The sequence below is a fragment of the Arvicanthis niloticus genome, chromosome 11, assembly GCF_011762505.2.
Source record: "Arvicanthis niloticus isolate mArvNil1 chromosome 11, mArvNil1.pat.X, whole genome shotgun sequence".
In the NCBI taxonomy this organism is placed as follows: domain Eukaryota; kingdom Metazoa; phylum Chordata; class Mammalia; order Rodentia; family Muridae; genus Arvicanthis; species Arvicanthis niloticus.
In genome coordinates this window covers 30,434,624-30,453,694 of record NC_047668.1, presented here as the reverse complement: position 1 = coordinate 30,453,694, position 19,071 = coordinate 30,434,624, and the positions used below count along the sequence as shown (strand labels likewise).

General features: G+C 39.6%; 1 protein-coding gene across 1 annotated transcript in view; it reads right to left on the bottom strand.

Annotated features, from left to right (window-relative positions):
• Positions 1–349: 349 nt before the first annotated feature.
• Positions 350–19,071, bottom strand: part of Lrrc72 (leucine rich repeat containing 72) — a 46,608-nt gene continuing 27,886 nt past the window's right edge. The window contains exons 4-9 of the mRNA XM_034514448.2: positions 14,729–14,810; positions 13,466–13,576; positions 6,300–6,389; positions 4,774–4,926; positions 1,739–1,766; positions 350–790 (exon numbers count right to left, since the gene is read on the bottom strand). Of these exons, the coding sequence (XP_034370339.1) occupies positions 625–790; positions 1,739–1,766; positions 4,774–4,926; positions 6,300–6,389; positions 13,466–13,576; positions 14,729–14,810 (630 nt within the window). The 3' untranslated portion in view covers positions 350–624. The remainder of the gene's footprint in view (positions 791–1,738; positions 1,767–4,773; positions 4,927–6,299; positions 6,390–13,465; positions 13,577–14,728; positions 14,811–19,071) is intronic.

Here is a 19,071-nt window from a genome sequence, read left to right as displayed (position 1 = left end):
TTACACTTAGAATTTACATATATTCCTATATCCATCAGTGTAGAGAAAATCTCTTATAAGCATCACCTGTCAATAAAAAAAAATATGGCCAATGAGCTGAGGCAGGAAATAGAATAGTCCATCAGGGATAGAGAGAATTCCAGGAATTAGTCAGTGACATGAGAGATTCACCCCTGAACACTGAGGAGACATGTAAACCAGCAGGAAAATGGATTTCAATTAAAATAAAAAGAGAGATTTGCTCCAGGAACTTTGAGGAGACAGATGTAAGAAGATAAGAAGAAATCAACCATGTAGTTGAATCTAGGTTAGCATAAACGGGATATTAAGTTAAGAGCAAGTCAGAGAACTAGGTGAAGCGAATGGTCTAGGCATTTATTAATAAGTAATCTCAGGGTCATTACTGTTGGGGGTAAATGGCTGGGAGGAAAAAAATGGCTTTATTTTTTACACATGGGTAACTCATACAAACTTTTTGCATTATGAAACTTATAGTGTAGGAAATACGTTTTGCCACTGATTCTTCTATTTTAAAACTTCAGGTAGCAACAAATGTATAAGGAGACAAATTGCGGGAGTGTTTTAACATGTAAGAGAGCAACACCGAGATTTCCGGAAGTGCTGTTACCGAAGGGAAATCACGAGCATCTCAGGCATGGCATTTTTTTTCTTCCTTTCAAACTTTTCACTTTGTGTTAGAACGGTGTCCCAATTCATGGAGGTAAAGGACATCAGGGATCTCTTTGTGGATCTTACAAACACAGCGTCTTCAGGGTCATCAAACAAGGTCCTGCGAAGGTAGCAATTATATCAAAAACAAGTGTCTGACCAGTGTGACTTCCCGTGTGACTGTGTGTGTGGAGTGGGGTGACTAAGGCCTTATGCTTCCTAGGGAAGTACTTTGCTTATCTCTAGAGCACCCCTAAAGCCCTGAAGTTTTTATTTAAATGAATAAATCACATAAATTCTCACCAAAACTGTGAACTTTACTGACATGACGTTCAGGCCAGGGGACACAACTTTTATTGTGTGTGGATGGCTTATTTTTAAAGTGGAGCATCTGAATATATTTCAGGATCTATTACAAAAGTCTCACATGCTCATGTATTCCTAGTGGAAAACTGTTAAACAACAAAACTGGAAATACTTTTTTGGTATTATGCACATTAGTATGTAACCATTTTACTTTGAAGTTAGTTATTTTGTACATATTTTGTATATTATGAGAATATTTTTAACATTAAATCTAAAGAAAGCATTCATACTTAGAAAAGTAATGGTTTAAAAGTTCATTAGTATTCATGAATTCGAAGTGTCCTCTGTAGAATTAATGAACTGTTTGCTTTGGGACATGTAAATTCTAGTGGATGTAAAATGTTAATCTATATGATAATTGACTTTACTGAAGGTATTTAGAGGCAAAGCAAACAAATGGAGTTTCTCATTTGGAATAGCTAATAGTTCTTAACAAGTTTTAATATTTTATGAATCTAATCACCTGCTTACTTACTTGAGGTTATAATAATCACATTAAAAGTCTGAACATGTCAAATATGTACACATAGCTGGGACTCACTTGTTAAAGAAAAACAACCATTTTTCTATCTATTGAAAGGCTAATAGCTTTTAATTAATTAAAATCTATTTTAGAAGATATGAATAATTTAAAGATGAGACAATTATAAAACAGTCTGTCAATAAAAGTGAAGAGGTAAAAACAAATACAAAAAGCACTTACTTGTCAACACTATCCCCAAATGCAAAATCTAAAAATAAAATTCCAAATTAGTATTTTTCAAACATTTGGTTGGCAGTTAAAAATAATGAGATCATTATTGGCTTTTCAAGGACACTAGCAAAAAAAAAATTCCTTTATAACTCATACAAAATTGAAATTTTCTAATAGGTAAGGCATTTTTGCTTTAGATTTCGGGGTATTGTTTAATATATGGCAAATCTCATAGCCCTGAGAACAGTATGCTGAATCAGCTTAGCTACCAAGGAAATCCAACTGGGTGGATGCTGTTGTCCATTTTATAAGCAAGGTTCATACGTGGAGGAAACTTCTTCTGATGAGTACTCAGGACAAGTCTTTAAGGCTATTCCAGCCATTTGGACTCTTGGCATGAACTTCAAAGAAAGAATAAACAAATACCAGATCACAAGGTTCCATCTTCCAGAGCTTTAGTGCTGAAGAGCCAGACCCCATAGCCTGAAGCTCTTGGGGTATTGCTCAGTCTGCCATGGCTTTGTTTATTCCTCTTCAGAATGCCTGGTGCCAGGCCAAAGACAGAACTTATCTGCACCTGTTGGGTCACTAAAGCCTTCAGCATGAGCTCTTGCCAGTCCACAAGAGAGGAGGCAGCTAAGAGCCTGTGGCATCATGCCTTTCACAAGTCTCCCCTGTTCTTTCTTCTCAACCCAGGCTCTTTCCCCCTCTCTCTCCATTGTGTTATTGAGATATAATTGAAAAGTAACAGTTATACATATTTATGACATGCTACTAGATGACACATACACATTGTGAAATAACAGCATAGTTACATATTACATACATAGTTACACAGTTCACATGTCTGGCATCTCACACAGCTACCGTTTCGGTTTTGGGGTGTGCATATTTTAGCAGAGTGTTAAGCATAGTTATGTTACATTAGATCTCTAGAATTGGGTGATCATGCACAGTTGGAACTTAGCTTTGACCCAGATCTTCTCCTTTCTCCCTCTGACCAGTAAAGCTGCAGTTTTAATGGTGACCATCCAGTTCAGTGAGAACATAGAGCCATAGAGGAAGACACCCAGTGTCCCGATCTAGTGTCTACATGTGTGCTTCCAGGTATGCATACCTTTGTAGTCATGTGCATGCATGACATACACACCACACACTGCTCTGTTACTACCCTACAAGTTTATGTTTTTAAATACTACAAATATATCATGGAATAAGTCTATAGTGGGGTAGTTTGTATTGTCTGAATGTCTGGTAATGCAATATTCCCCCCTATGAGTAACTGTCAGATGTCTCTTCTGCATTTACTACTATAAAACGATGCCATGAAGAGCAGCCTCATGCTTTTCTTACCTGTGTGCATAGACTCTCGCAGAAGACATTTCAAATTGCATTCTTATGTCAAATAGCTTGCACGTTTTATATGCTGAGAGGTACTGCAGTCTGATCTCCAAGGCAGTTGACCTAGTTCATGGTTTCATAAACAGCATGCACTGTGCTTTTATTTTTATATTTTTATCCTTTAAAGCTTTTTCCCTCCATGTTGGATGAAAGTGCTATCGTCTTGCTTTGGGTTGCACTTCTTTGGCAATAAGAGAAGCTACTTACTGTATCCATTTCTTACTTTTTAGAAAGAACTTGTTTGTGTCATTTGTCATTTTATCTACTGGGGTTTTATTTTATTTGGATTTAAGTGTGTGTGTGTGTGTGTGTGTGTGTGTGTGTGTGTGTGTGGTGTAGGTGCATTCACTTGCATAAGCATAGATGGAGATGAGGTATGTGTGTATAGAGCTACACACACCTTGTCTGTGCATAGGCAGAAGCTGCTTTAGTCTTCCATCCCTCTCCACCTTATCTTTAAAACAAGGTCTCTCATGAGACTGTTTTCAGCTCAACTGCCACTGTGCTTTGGGGATCTGGCTGTCTCCACACTGCCTTTCTTCCTCCCAGAGTGGGAGTTATGGGCACATGCTGTCACTCTGGGCCTTTTGTTGGTCCTGGGAATTTGAACCCAGGGCCTTACATTTGTCCAGCAAGCAAGTTACTCAGTGCCCATCTCCCCAGTCCACTGTGAGTTTCGTTGATTTTGTTGGTTTTACAGAATCTTATTCTTTAGCTCAGGCTGACCTGAAACACACGCTCATCCTGTCTCAGACATCCTGATTCAGGATCACATCACGTGCTACCCTGCTAGGAGTTGGCGTTTTGGTTTTGTTTCTCTGTTAGTGCTGGAGATCAAACCTCCTTTGGGCATGCTAGGCCAGCACTTTGCGCCTGGCATCATCCGTAGCTCTCCTCCTGGGATTACACAAATTGAATTCTGAAAGCCTGTCAGGGATTGTGGGGATCAGCGTCCACCTGTTACATGTTGCAATGCTTTTTCCAATCTGTGTTTTAATTTTGTCCCCGTGTGGCCTCGTAGCTGTTACATTACGGGGATAAATTTGTCAAGGTTCTTTCCAGTATCACAGAACTTCACGTTAACTCCGTTTACCTTGTTCCTGGGTCATTTGCTATGTGAGAAAAGTAAATCTGTTTGGGTATATTACATAAAATATGTGCCAACTAATTAACTAAAATTACGTGTAATATTTCTATGTAACAGCCTGGATGTAACCAAACAACAGTGTAACCAAAATATTATAGTGCTAATTTCTGGCTGGTAAAAGTGCAAATGATTTTCATTTCTTCTTAATAGTTTTTTTTCTACATCAAAAAACAATCTACGCTTATTGAGAAAACTGCCTTGTGCCAAGGGTAATAACAATGACAGCTTATGTTTTTATTTTTTTTCCTTCCCTGGATACTGGACACGGGCTTCAGGGCATTCCCCTACTATCACCATACTGCATCACGTAATGTGAGTGGGGGAAAGTGAAGACTACATGATTCACTGTATCAACAGGGGAGATATGAAGTTAAGATGTAATATTGGAAATGAATTAGAAGGTACCTCACTATACAGGAACGTTACTGTTCGTGTTACAATCAGGTGTTCCTAAAGACTGCTGAGCGTCATTCCCCCTTTGGATTTCACACTGTACCTGAGGGAAGTTTTTTGACTCGCTTTTGCTTTATTGGTAACTTGGGGTTCCATGAGGCATCTACTCTTTTTCCGAATGCTACTGATTGAGTGACGTGAGCTTTTTTATGGTTAAAAATGGTAATCATCAGCCTCCTCTCTTTCTCTGTAATTTCTGGTAAGGGAAAAGAGAAATCATATTTAGAATTAAAAAAAACAGCATACAGGGGGATATCTGATATTGGCTTGTCAGGCAAGGCAAATCTGTGAGCTCTGATTTAGATAAGACCCTGCCTCCATGCACAAAGAGGAGAGGGATCTAAGAAGGCAATGTCAACCTCTGATACCGTATACATGCACACATGTGTGCACATGCATCAACATACAAGTCTGCTCCAACAAACATACATACATGCACCCACACAGTAAGTAGGTTTAACTTATGTATGACAATCTTGCTGAAACATTATGTGAAGAGATTTCACTCATTAATCCAGTCTCACAAACACTCGATAGATGTCCTTCTGTCACAGTGGAGCTCAATCCTGTGGTCAAGCACACTGCCGAGACTTCCTAGGACATGGCAGCATGTGACTGACATGACAACAAGAAACACTCAGGATTCCCTCATCACTGTTGGGAAGGAGATAGTCAGGTCTGGTTATATCCTCCTGGGCAGACTTTCACAGTAACACCCCATGAAGGATAAAGGAAAGTCTTTACAGCTAGAAAGATAATGGGATAAGGGATAGATCATATTATACTTGGGTGAATTAGGCCTCAAAAGTACATAATGGAAAGCGTGCATATATGTATATATGCATGTGCATATATACATACACATATATACATACATGCACATTTGAATAGGCATGTGAGAAGTCACTATTGAGTATGCCAATTTTAATAATATGAGCTTATAGAATTTCAAAGAAGATGACTTTTAGAATTTAGATTTTTAAGAGATTTACTATAAATCATTTTTGTGATAAGAAACCAAAGTGTTGAACCTGGTGGTGGAAGTATACAACTTTAATTCCAGTACTCGGGAAGTAGAGGCAAGCTAATCTCTGTGAGTTCAAGGCCAGCCTGGTCTACAGCTAGGGCTACATAAAGAAACCCTGTCTCAACAAAAATAAGTAAGTAAGTAAGAAAGAAAGAAAGAAAGAAAGAAAGAAGCCATTCAATCACTCAATCAATCAAAGTGTCAGGAGGTAAACAATTTGGTGTCAAGAGCAGGAGGGGTGGCTCAGTCGTTAGGAGCACGGGCTGCTCTTCCATTCACAGCATCCACAAGATGGCTCACAACCATCTGTAACTCCAGTTGTAGGTGATCCAACATCTTTTGGTCTCTGTGGGCACCAGGCATGCCTGTAGTACATGTACAAACATGTAAGCAAATATATATCCACATAAACAAATTAGCTGAAAATATTCTTTCATGAGGTGTCCTGCCTTTCTCTCTCTCTCTCTCTCTCTCTCTCTCTCTCTCTCTCTCTCTCTCTCTCTCTCTCTCTCCCTCTCTCTCTTTTCTTAAAGCATCCTTACGCTTCCGATCAAGCAGCTCCAGTCCCGGAAGGTGGTAGATTATATACAAACGGTAGAGGTTATATTGGGATAAAGGGTTTTGGTACAGACCTGCAAAGGAAGAATACAAAATTAGATGTCAGATTTCACGATACTTCCTTTTCCCACCTCTGAAGACAGAAGATGAAGACTCATGAACAGTACAAGGATAATCACTGCAGGGTGAGCAGTTGTGCCTGCTGTCTGGCTAAGTCAGCATGTATTTCCCTATTTAGAGCATCACCTATTTTACTCTCTGTTGAATTCAGTCCGTTAAAGTTTGCTGGTTGCTACTGCCCATTAGAAACAGCACAAGGTTTGCCCAGATCTGGCACAAAAGAGGAAACCGTTAAATGTCCATAGGTAAACTTGACAGGGGAAGAACAAGATGCTAGCTCTATGAAAGTCTTGAGGCTGCTTTTCACAAAATCTCACTTGGAGTTATTCTGGTTTCAGGTGTAATGGGCCTGGGGAGTTGGGTGGATACAGGCAGTGATGCAGTGTACTGTCCTTATAGGTTTCTTCCTGAACCTCACTGTCCTTATGCTCAGAGGATGCCCATACCAGTAGCACTTGGAGATCTCAGTAGGAGCTACACTGATGCAGACGCTATGGCTCCTCTCACCTCCCTTTGCAAGACATGTGTGGATTAGAGATAGGTAATGAACTTAACTTTGCAAGACAGTGGTGGGGAGGAAGGGGCTCTCGGGAGCAGTACAGCTAATGCTTCTGAAGTAATTATCCTTTGTAATCAGCACGAAGGGACGTTTAAAAAATGTTTCGGTTGGGAATTTTGCATGTTTTATTTCCTAGTGACATATTTTGCCTGTTCATTCTCTGATAACATTAAATGAGAAATGAAGTTTGTGTGTGGGGGGGGTGGGGGGTGGGGGGGTGTTTTAAGTGTGGCATCTGAAATACTTCTGAAAAAAAAACCACATAAAGCAGGGAGTCACTAGATGGCAGCAGAGGGAAGGGCTCCAGCTGCCTCGCAGCTGTGCCACCCGAGGAAACGTGGCTCCTTTACTCATTGGTTACATTTTAAGAGTACTGCTCTGTAGACTATTCATCAAACACAGATGCTTTTAATAAAGGGATGATAATATCAAGCATCAGAAGCCAAGAACATCAGATTAACAATTAGAATGCATAGTTTGCAACATAAAGAAGATTGGAGGGGCATGTTTGAAAAACAACAGATTCATTAAAAACTGAAGAAAAACAATATCTGGATGTATTCTCTGTCAGTACTAAGACACTGAGATACAGGTTTCACCTACACAAGCTTTTCAGGCTAGTTGAATCCTTTCGTGAGCTTTAAAGAAAGATGAAGTAACAATAGCAGGGACCTGCTACACACCAGATACAAGTTAAGGAATAAGGAAAGGTGGAGCCTGTGGCCAGACAGATGTACTGGGAAAATGACAAAGAAAAAAACCTCCAGACTTCAGTAATAACGACAGGAAAAAGGTCTCACATTTACTCTTAAAGGAACTTAAAGCAGGAACAAATAATTGTTGGTATGGAAGAGGTAACTGAATAGATGCGTATCAAGCCAGAAATAAGGACCAATCTGAAAAGGCCCACAGAGATAGCTATACACTATAGCTTCAACCACTCCTCAGGGACATAAAAGCAAAACACGATTAGCTTTAGGGAGAATTCTGAAAGAAGAAAAAGCCACCAGCATTTTAGAATGGAAGTCAGCTTCCTGGTGACTCTCCTATGTAATCAGAGCTGACGCCTCATTCCCCGCACCCTGCCATTTATATATTATTAGAGCCACTGGACAGCATCTTTCAGCAATGGGTGTTTACTCTTGGTGGTCCACATCTTCTTTACCTCTGAGAACATTACTATTCCACTTCTTTTCCTGGAATTTTCTCCTAATCTCTACTCAAATATTTTTTTTCTTAAGCATTCATTATGCTTTTGTGTGTGTGTGCCCCGTGCCAGCGCAAGTGTGTGTACATGTGTGTGGAGGCTAGAGGACAACCTTAGGTATCACCGTCACCTCCGTTGAGACAGGCCCTCCACTGATCCAGAAGTTCACCGATTAGCCTAGTCTGGGGACCCAAGGGATCCTTCTTTCTGCACTGCCCTAGTGCTGAAACTACAAGCATGCACCATCACAGTCTAGTTTTCAATGGGTTCTAGGGACAGGACTCAGGTCCTCATGCTTGTAAGACAAGCACTTCTCTGAGCTACCTCTAACTTCAGCTAAATAAAATGCCACACTCAGAAGAGTGCCAACACTGCTTGCGAACAAGGCTTCTAGGTAGTAAAAGCATATGCTCACGGTGGTGTATTGCCCATCTCATCTCAAACAGAAACTACGTGGCAGAGATCAAAACTAAATAATATGGAAGCTTTTTTTCTAGCTCTTGCATTTTAGAAGAAAGCAATCTCATTTTCAATTCTTTCTCCACGCTCCCTCTTCCACTCCCGATGTTTGTTAAGTATTAAACATTTCGGATTTATGCATTTTGGATGGCTGGTCCTTAAATTACCATAAATCAAGTGTTTGAGATATGAAATCAGTTTCCTGTGTCTGAGTGTTCAGAAAGCTGTGTGTGATGTCCGGGCACATTCCTGGAGCGGCTACAGAGCTAAATCGCTTACACTTTCGCTTTCAATAGGTTAATACTATTTAATCCACCTTTCCCTCTAGGCTACTCATGAAGTACACCTCAGTGGCGCCAGCGCTGTCTTGCTTATCTTAATTTGGAAGTCAGAGTCTAAGCAATTTACATTTACCCAACAATATATCACAATGTCTCTGCCACTGTGCCGCAGCAACTTGTGTTAGATGAGTCACACGTGTGGAGCTCTCTCAATGAACGACAACAGGAAGACAAAATGATAGAGTCATCTAAATAATTGGCTCCTATTGAGTAAAAAAAAGAAAAAAAAAAAAAAAAACCCTTAAAGCAGAACTTAAAAGTCCTCATGGAAACGAAACAAATAGCCTTATCTTTTTGGTTATGAGCCTTGGCCTTTAACAGCTGAGCCATCTCTCCAGCTCAAGAACCCAAATATTCTTAAAGCATTTTAGGAAAAAAAAAAAAAAAGGTTGATATGGGCTGGACCTGTAGCTCAGTAGCTACAATGCTTGCTCAGCTTGAAGCCCTGTGTTCAATCTTCAGCATTACATAAAAAAAGGTGTAGTAATATACACCTGTAATCAAAGCACGGTGGAAGCAGAGGCGGGAGGATCACAAGTTCAAGGTCATCCTTGGCTACAATTGGAGTTAGATGTCAGCCCCTGTCTCACAGGGGGAAAAGGGATATCATCAACAAATCAGTTTTAATAGATGGGGGAAATGATAACGAAGGAATTGAAAACATTACCCAGTGGAAGGAAGTTCAGGTTGCTTATTAATAGCCAGACATGTGGATTTTGAGGCCCTACAAAGCTGGACCGCCATCTCTCCTGCTATCTTTCTCTGCTTCGAAATTTGTGGGCTACCATACAACGCACTAAGGCAATCATCCTTTACTTGACTGGAAAACTGGGATAGAGCCGAGCTGGGAAGTGGAGTGAGCAGAACATTGCCTATCTCACATAAGCATCTGGGAAAGACCTAGGAGCTCCTTTTGCTTGGTAGATAGTCTTGTTGGAAGAGGCAACCCACCCTCAAGGGCATTACAGATAGACTCAGAAGAGGCCCTGAGGTCCACCCCTCTCCCCAGTGTCCTCCTTCCCCTTGCCTTCTGTCAAAGGCGGAAGAGACTAGTGCATTGCTGATGTCAAGAAGAGAGAATGTTGGAGGTCATCTCTGAGGCTCCACTAGGGAGGTCTTTGTGATGAAACACTAGTTGCTAAGTGTGTTTAGTGAAACGGAGAACTCTGAGAGTGAAGTGCAGGAGCAAGGATAAGGACCTTGTAGATGGCTTTCGCTTTCTGTTGTGTGCTGGCTGGGGTTATGGCAACCTGACACATGCTCTAGTTACCTGAAAGGAGGAAAACCTCAACTGAGAAAACATCTTCAGAGATCTGGAAGTAGGCAAGCCTGAAGGGTATTTTCTTTATTAGTGGGAAGGCCCAGCTCATTGTGGGTAGTGCCATCCCCGGGCTGGTGGTCCTAGGCTGAGCAAGCCTTGAGGAGCAGGGCGTCTTCTGCGTTAGCGACTGCCTCCAAGTTTCTGCGTTCTTTGAGTTCCAGTCCTGACTTCATTCAGTAATGAACTATGACGTGTAAGTATAAGCCGAATAAACCCATTCCTCTCCAATTTGCTTTTGGTCGTGGTGTATCATCACAGCAATAGAAATCCTAAGTAAGACATGCTGGTAAAGGGGCAGGCAGACCGACGGGGGGGGGGGGGGGGAGAGGAACTCATTTCTGGTGCAGTGGGCTGAGTCTTGTGAAGATTTCCTTTTGCAGTTTGGAGGACAGAAGGGGAGAGGAGGGCAGACCTGAACAGAAAGGGTGAGGAGAGGTAGACCTCCTGGAGAGAAGAGGTGGGGCCCTGCCTGGCCTGGAAGACAGGAATTCCAGGCACCAGGACCTCACACTCTGCTGCTGGCTTCAGGCCTCCCTGAAGCTTGCAGCCCTCTGTCTCATGGGCAATTGCTGGCAGTTTTTCTCATGAATGCCAGAGGAGGGTGCAGTGCTGAAATGGGCTGGAGCCTTAGCCCTGGGCTGTTTTCTCACCCTCAGAAGAACTTGAGACTGAAGTCGTAACACTTTAGATTTTTACATGGTTTTCTTACTTGAGAAGAGTTATAACTTTTGACAGTGTATGGTTTTCTCAGTTTGATGAGCGGAGCCTATTCTCAGATGGCAAATGAGGCTCCTAAGAAACTAGCCTAAGAAGCCAGCATGTGGACATCACTGCCCAAATGGTAGACATCTCCCTAGTGCAAACTTTTTCCTCCTGGAATGTCTGAAACCAGACTGGGCTGTGGGATCAAATGCTACCACGCACTTCCAGAAAGCGCTTTTGTTTTGAACTGGACTCAAGGAAATGACCCCATGACAAACTTCTCAGGTGGGACATGTTACTGTAACTTGAATGATGTCATCACAGTTTTAAGTAGAGGTGATTTTAACTGTTACGACAAGTAATAACATGGATATCTTATCACCAGACTGGCCTTTGAAGAGTGTGGACATTTCAGCCCTAATCCCGACCAGCCAGGGCACTTGTGTGCTTAGATGTACCTCTGACAAGTAGGACCGGGTTGGATTTCAGGCACCTTCAGTTCTGAACCAGGCATCTTGATTCAGTGTACAGCCCTGTTTTATACCAAGGCCAACAACATAGCATGCTGTTCTCTATGTGTTGTCTTACAGTGAAAGTTCGCTTAAGTGATTGAGTTTTACACACAGCTAATTGTACAAATATTTTTGCACCAAGCTCCTTCGTGAACCTAAGTAATTAGGGTTCAAGTTATAAAACTGACCATAAACCAGATAACCAGATATAAACCAGATTGCAAGCCAGATCAGATTTCTCTTCTTTAACTTTGGCATCAATACAGAATTGAATGGTGAGCCAGTGATCCCCCAGGTACAAAATGAATAAATTACAAACACTGAACGAATGAATTAACAAATGATCAGGTCAACAAAACAAGTCATGGATGTGTTTTAATACTAGTTCTCTGGTAAATCTCTGAGCCTTGTATCTTCACCACTTTAAGAGATCACTATCTTAACAGGAAAGTCAGCAGACACCTGGTGGTTATTATTTAAAGCACCAGTTGTATTGTGTCTATTTACCTCTTTGCACAGTTTCTAGACTAAGCAACTTCTTGATTATTTTATTTACATCGTATATATACAGCAATTTGGTTTTCCCATTTCAAACTCACATCATCGACAAGAGATTTTTCTTAAGAATTGCTTGGGAGAGTTATCTCAGTGTTTGAAGAGATTCTAGGGGTCGTAGCTAAGAACCCACTTTATAGAGAAAGAAAAAGAGGTCTGTGCCTAACATACTCCTGTAGCTGTGAAAATATTTGATTGGCATGAAAGAATTAGATAAATAGGCAGGCCTATCCAAGTCTCTGATGGAATATCAGAATTCAGAAAATTCCTAATGATAGGTGGCCTTAGCATATCTTTAATCATGGACTGCCAAGGACTTTGTGATTTTTACTATTTGTATTTTTAAAAGTCTACTTTCAGTTGCTGGAGTCATTTCTCCTTAAGCATGCACGATACTCCTGATAATAATGAGAAGTTTCGGAAGCCTTAGTCCCTCTGCATGCTGATCTTATGAGAACCTTCCCCATCAATACTAGTTTCCACAGAGGCAGGCAGCTCTGAAAAAATGGAAGAGAGACTATGCCTGTCTCTTGAGGAGCAGAAGTCTCTCAGCTCAGGTCTGCAAGGCCTTCCACCTGTGACACCTGGACTTCTCTGCCTCCCTTGCAGTTGAGCGTATGTTCATTAACCCTTTGAGCTATAGCCCATTGAGAGGTGAACTTCACACTGACCATTTTTAATCTATTCCTAAATATATATTGTTTTTCATTTCAGTACTCAGTGTCTTGCTGGACACAGCTCAATAGATGTGAATGAAGGCTGTTCTCATATATATGAAATCTTCAACGGTCTGGTTATTTGCTAACTTGCCTTATTACTACATATCTCATGCCATGTATATTTACCCACTTAAAATTCACAATTCATGGATATTCATTATATGCAATGATTTGAACCACTTATCACCATTGTCAACTTTAAAACATTTATCACTCCCCCGCAATATAACCCCTTCCATGTAACCCATCAACAAGGATTCTCTCTTCTCCTGGCCCTGGGTGGATACAATCCTACTCAAGAATGGTGACCCTCTCACCTCTGTCTCTACAGATGTCCCAGTTAGGAATAGCCCTATAAGATAAATGATACAACCTGTGCTAAAGCCAAAAGAGTAGACTTCGATCTACACATGTCTGTTTGTGACTTTTGTGGATTTCATGTTTACATGGCCTATTACTCTATTGAAAAGTGTGTGTTAAAAAAAAAGAATACAATCGAGACACATTCTAGAGAACAGGCTATGCATTCTGTGGCATAGCTCACTTCTCTAAGCTTGAACTTCCGAAAGGAAAACAAGCGCGTTGTGCTATCCCTTGTCTTAACTTATAGGATATAAGCATATAAGTATATATAGCATATAAGCGCAGTGTGTACTTAGGATCTTCAGATTCTGCATTTCCTTTAGCTCCTTCATAGTAGCATCGATGTTTGTCAGCTCATTGTGGTGCAACAGAAGAATATTCAGTGAAGGCAAATTATGCAGGCCTAAAAACAAATATATTTTTTGCAGGGTTTTCAATATTTTTTGGATGAAATTTACTTTTTTAAATTGACAAATGCAGACACTTTTTTTTTTTTTTTACAGTGATTAGATATTGTAACTAAGCAAGAGAATGTGTTATAGCTGGTGAGAAGAGAAATGTCCATTAATGGTATCCTAAATTGTGGTTAAGCATATAGCAATAAAAATGGACTGTCCTGTGGGGCTAGAGGGTCATTTTTTTTTTTGCTGCCATTTTCATGTTAGTATTTTTTTTTCCCTGTGGCAATGATTTTGCTTGTTTCAATGTCCAGCTTGAGTTGTATTCCTTCGTTTTGTTGGGTTTTGTGATATGTGTGCCTGCACCAATGAATCAATTTTACTTAGAACTATAATGCAAATCAAAGAATGATGTCTAGTCCATTCAGTGCATTCTTTTCAAATAGCTCAGCCATTTGTTGAATGGAAAATCATATATTTATTTCATTTTTTTTTTTTTGCTCTCCTCAATTGCACATTTTAGTTTTTTTTTACATAAATGAAAACGGGATGAATATGTATGATAATTACATCATAGTTAAATTAGATTGTTTTCTTCCTTTACAGTATAAGAGCTTATCATGGGTGTTAAAAACCTGTGACATTTTGGTTTCACAATGATATGATAGTTTAAAGTCAAGTACTTTCTCCAGCAATCTGTCGTGTCTCCTGATCTTGACCTGTAATACACTTTTGTATGTGGCTTGAAACTGTCAGCATAAGGATTATTATAAAATCAAGTCAGTAGAAACAGGAACTCAGATGATGAAATCACAGCCAATAAAAAATTTAAGACAATGTATAGCTTCTATATTTATTCTTATTCCTAAATATTGCTAAAGTTAGTTTCTACAGTAGTTAGTTTGTGCCCAACTGTACAGTAGGCTGGTGCAACTATAAAAATGCTCCTTTGAGATTTTGAGCAAGACACATAATATTGAACTAGAAACATGGTGTAACTTTTTAAAAAAAATTTAAGTGTACATATGGTCACTTAAAATAGTGCATATTTTAGAAAACATGATGAAAGAGATTTTTGTAGGTTATTAGTAATCGTTACAATTGATAATTATTTAGTTGAAAATTCATTCAATCAGCAAAGAAAGTTTGAAACATACCTTCTATCTCAAATATTGCATTGTTGTTCAGATACAGCTCAGTCAGACAATAGTTTCGAGTTAAAAATGATATTCCATGTAGCTGAAAGTGAAGAATGATATATTTCTAATCACAAGACAACATAAGTGTGGCCTTTAACAACCATTATTATTGAATTGGGCTACAAGTTGTACCTGAACTATTTTTTTTTCATAACTGTGTGATATAGTATTTTTATCCAAGCCAACAACAAAGTTTTCTGAGTACTGCTGAGCCAAACTCCTGTCTCCATGTTTTCTTTCTAACAGTATCTCCTCAGTTGTGCTCTGGGTGGTGTCCCTGGGCTTCCACACCAAGCCTTTCATCTGTCACTGTGAGCCTGGGGCTCTCTCTCTATAATGAACGGCCACACCAATATCTGCCTGGGTGGCAGTTTCTCTTTGCCCCCACATCCTTTCCCCCTGGTACATTAGTTACCTTTCTGATCTAGACCAGCAAATCCTATGAAATCATGCCATAGTGCGTTTTCACAGTACAGAAGATTTTCTACAAAGCATTCTTTGACATTCCTACATGTGTGTATGTGCACTACTTAAATGTCTGGTGCTGGATCTCATGAAGCTGGAGTGGTTGTGTGGGTGCTGGGAATTGAACCAAGGTCCTCTGCAAGAGCAGCAAGTGTTCTAAATCACTGGGCCATCACTCCAGCCCTGTATCCCATAGCTTACTTTTAAAGGTTTGTTTCAAAATTCAAGAAGGCAAAAATACTGTTGAAAACATCTCAGACGTACTGTTAAGTGCCATATACATGTGTGTGTGTGCGTGCATGAATGATATCGGTACTCAGTACTAAGCCACGTGTCAGAAGGTCTTGTCTCATCTGCAAAGAGAATACTGTTACTTTAGAAATCTTATTAAAAAATGTTATTCCACCTTAGTTACTTTATTTTGGCACACCTATATGGGTGCTCGTGTGGTGGTCAGGGGACAACTTGTTTTTCTCCTTCCACAGTGTAGGTCCTGGGAATTGAGCTCAGATCATCAGGCTTGGTGGCAGGTGCCTTTACCCCAGAGTCATCTCACTGGCTCTATAACACTGAAAAAAATTAACTTTTTAAAAAAAATTATGGTAAGACATAGTAGAGCACAGGGAAGATGAAGATATATTTTAAGAGTCACAGATAACTAATTTTAGGAATATTTGCTTTACTGCTCAATATAAGTCCAATATCTATATCTACATATCTATATATCTGTATATCTGTATATCTGTATATCTATCTATCTATATCTATCTATCTATATATTGCTAGGGAGAGGGTCCTTGTGAAATAATTATTGATCAAGTTTTTCATGCTTTATAAATATCGAAAAACTTGCTCATAAGTATACATTTACTTTTATAAAGCTAGAAACCATTGTTATTGGTGAGAGAGACCTGTATTACCATTTAATGAAGTGAGTCAGTTATATAGACTCTAGTTCAGAAAAGCTGTTTTAGGTTGCATCCAAAGAATGGAGGCTGCTTTCATGACACATTTTCTTCAACCTCTTATATTGGCCGCTCTCGTAATTTATGATGCCATAAAAGGCACATACACCATTCATCTCATTTCCCAGGCTTGCCTCTACCAGATCATGCAAGCACTCACTCAGCCAACAAGCACTAAATGCTACCACAGCTTCATGAAGACCAGAGGGAAGCATACTTTCCCCAGATAGAAAGAGCCATCCAGAGCAGGGAAGGAAGAGTCCCACTTAACTTCCTGTCTCTTTCTGCTTTTCCTGCTGGCTCCCAGCTGGAATCCACTGTCTTCTTTCCTTCTCCCTCACCACACCCTGCTCTAATAATAACCGCCAGCATGGGAAACACATACCAGTGGAAATTGTGATGTTTTCCAGTCACTTGTCCAATACATATTTACAGCCATCAGTAAAGAGTTGAGGCTCATTTCACTGGCATTACTAATCTACACAAAAAGAATATAACGAATCCTGACACCATCATCTAAGCTGTAGAATCTTTGGTTTTCCCAAGAATATTAACATTTATTGGTCAGGATTATCAAGACTTTTTTTCTGTGTGTTGAAGTAAGAGAGATAATGTGGAAAGGAAAGAAATAAGGCCAGATCAGGACAATGCTGGGAAGCTATTCAAAGACATGGCACAGGAGAACATATCATCCAATTTGATGTCAAAAGAAAATGTCCAGGTAAATAGTGTATTGACAGATGATAAATCAGGAAGGTTTTACTCTAATTCAGGAAAATACATAGGAGCCCAAAGTAAACTAATGGGCACAGAAGACAATGAGGTGGTTCCAAGGTATAATTCATGTAATTTAAATGATATGGAATCTTCACAGACTGTTAAGGCCAGAAACAGAATGAGAACAGTATGATCCTCAAGTCATTATTAACATAAATTGTTAGCACCGTTACCCATTAAAAATCTACACTTTTGTCTCTAAAGAAGAATTGTATGACAGTACAATGAGTAGGTAGTGCAACACTCACATATCACAGACCTTAATTCAAAGCTTGGCATTATATGTATTACATAGCAAATAATTTTCTTTTGTTATTTAACCATTATTATTAATTCATGTGAACTCTAGTATGTAAATTACTTCTAGGAAAACCCTGGGGGAAATGACCAGCATACATCTGATATGAAGCAAGCATTCTCTAGGGCAGGGGTTTTCAACCTTCCTAATGCTGCAACCCTTAATACAGTTCCTCAAGTTGTGGTGACTCCCAACAATAAAATTATTTCTATTGGCGCTTTATAACAGTAATTTCGCTACTGTTATGAATTGTAATGTAAATGTCTTTGTTTTTCAATGGTCTTAGACAACTCCTGTGAAACGGTCATTAGACCCCAAAGGAGTCAAAACCCTTTGATAGCAGGTTGATAACCACAGCTCTAGAGTGAGGTTGCTCCAACTTTACCATTTCTGATAACTTGGTTCAGATAATTCTTGTCTGTTTTATGGCACGGGACAATCTGGACACTAAGTACATAGAGTAGCATCCATAGCCAGTAACTGGCAGATGCCAATCAATAGTACCCATTTTATAACTGTGACAATAAAAACCCTTTAAACGTGTCAAAGACCCTGAGTTGGAAAATAAACAGCTTAGAGTTTGAGAACTGATGATTTACGGGCAAGGAGAAAAAAAAGTAGAACACGGGGCAGGAAAAACTGTGCCACAGTAGTTAAGAAACCAACTGCTCTAGCAGAGGATCTGGGTTTCGTTTTCAGCACCTACATAGTGGCTCACAACTGCCTGTAAATGTAATTCCAGAGCATCTTCAGATTTCTCTAATTCCAAAGTGCTTCAGGTATTTTCAAGTTCCTGCATACATGCGATGCACATACATACTCTCAAGCACACATATACACATAAAATAAAACAAAATCTTTCAAAAAGAGGACATTCATTGTTTATTACAGGAAAAGCATTAAGCTAGGTGTTTTTGCAGGTGGTTTTTTTTTTTTTCTAGTATGTGGCTTAAGAAAGGTTCATAGTATTTATTTTATGCTATTTACTTTACCTGCCTTTTACTCAGGAGGAAACTAAAGCTCAGGAAAGCTAAATTACTTTCTCAAAGTAGAGAATCAAGATTCAAAGTCAAGATTCAAATCTAAGCCTGTTTGATGCCCCAGCCAAAGACTGTCAAGTATTAGGCTCTTTAACTTGGTGGTACTTCTATATAAATGTCCAATAAAGCTATTCGTTTCAAATTTAGTTTGAGTCATGGAAAATATTCCATAAAATAATTTATTTCTAATATCTTAACCATTATCTCTCACAGTATCTAAAATGCATCTCAAAATACTTGATCTGCAAAACAAAGAAAAATAATAATGTAAGATCCCCTGATTTATATATAGCAATGTAAAGAGTGGCTTCAAAAACTTTATGGGGAGCTGGAGGGATGGCTCAATGGTTAAGAACACTGACTGCTCTTCCAGAAGTTTTGAGTTCAATTCTCAGCAACCACATGGTGGCCCACAACCATCCGTAATGGGATCAGATACCTTCTTCTGGTGTGTCTGAAGACAGCTACAATGTACTTATATACATAAAATAAATAATTCTTTTAAAAAAGCTTTGTGTGATTGTAAAACAAGACTTATAACTTTTCAGGTGACCTCAAAATCATATACATGAGGCTTGTCATCACATGGCAGCAGATGGCGGGCCTGCTGCTATTAAGATAAACAAGTATATGTTGGAGAATTGGGAAAGAGAAGTAGTCCATTACCCATGTTACCACCAAAGGCCATGTGGATGTCCCTGGTCTAGGTGTATCCTGGGGCAATCTTGATGACTGAGGGCTGTGCTTAGTTGGCCT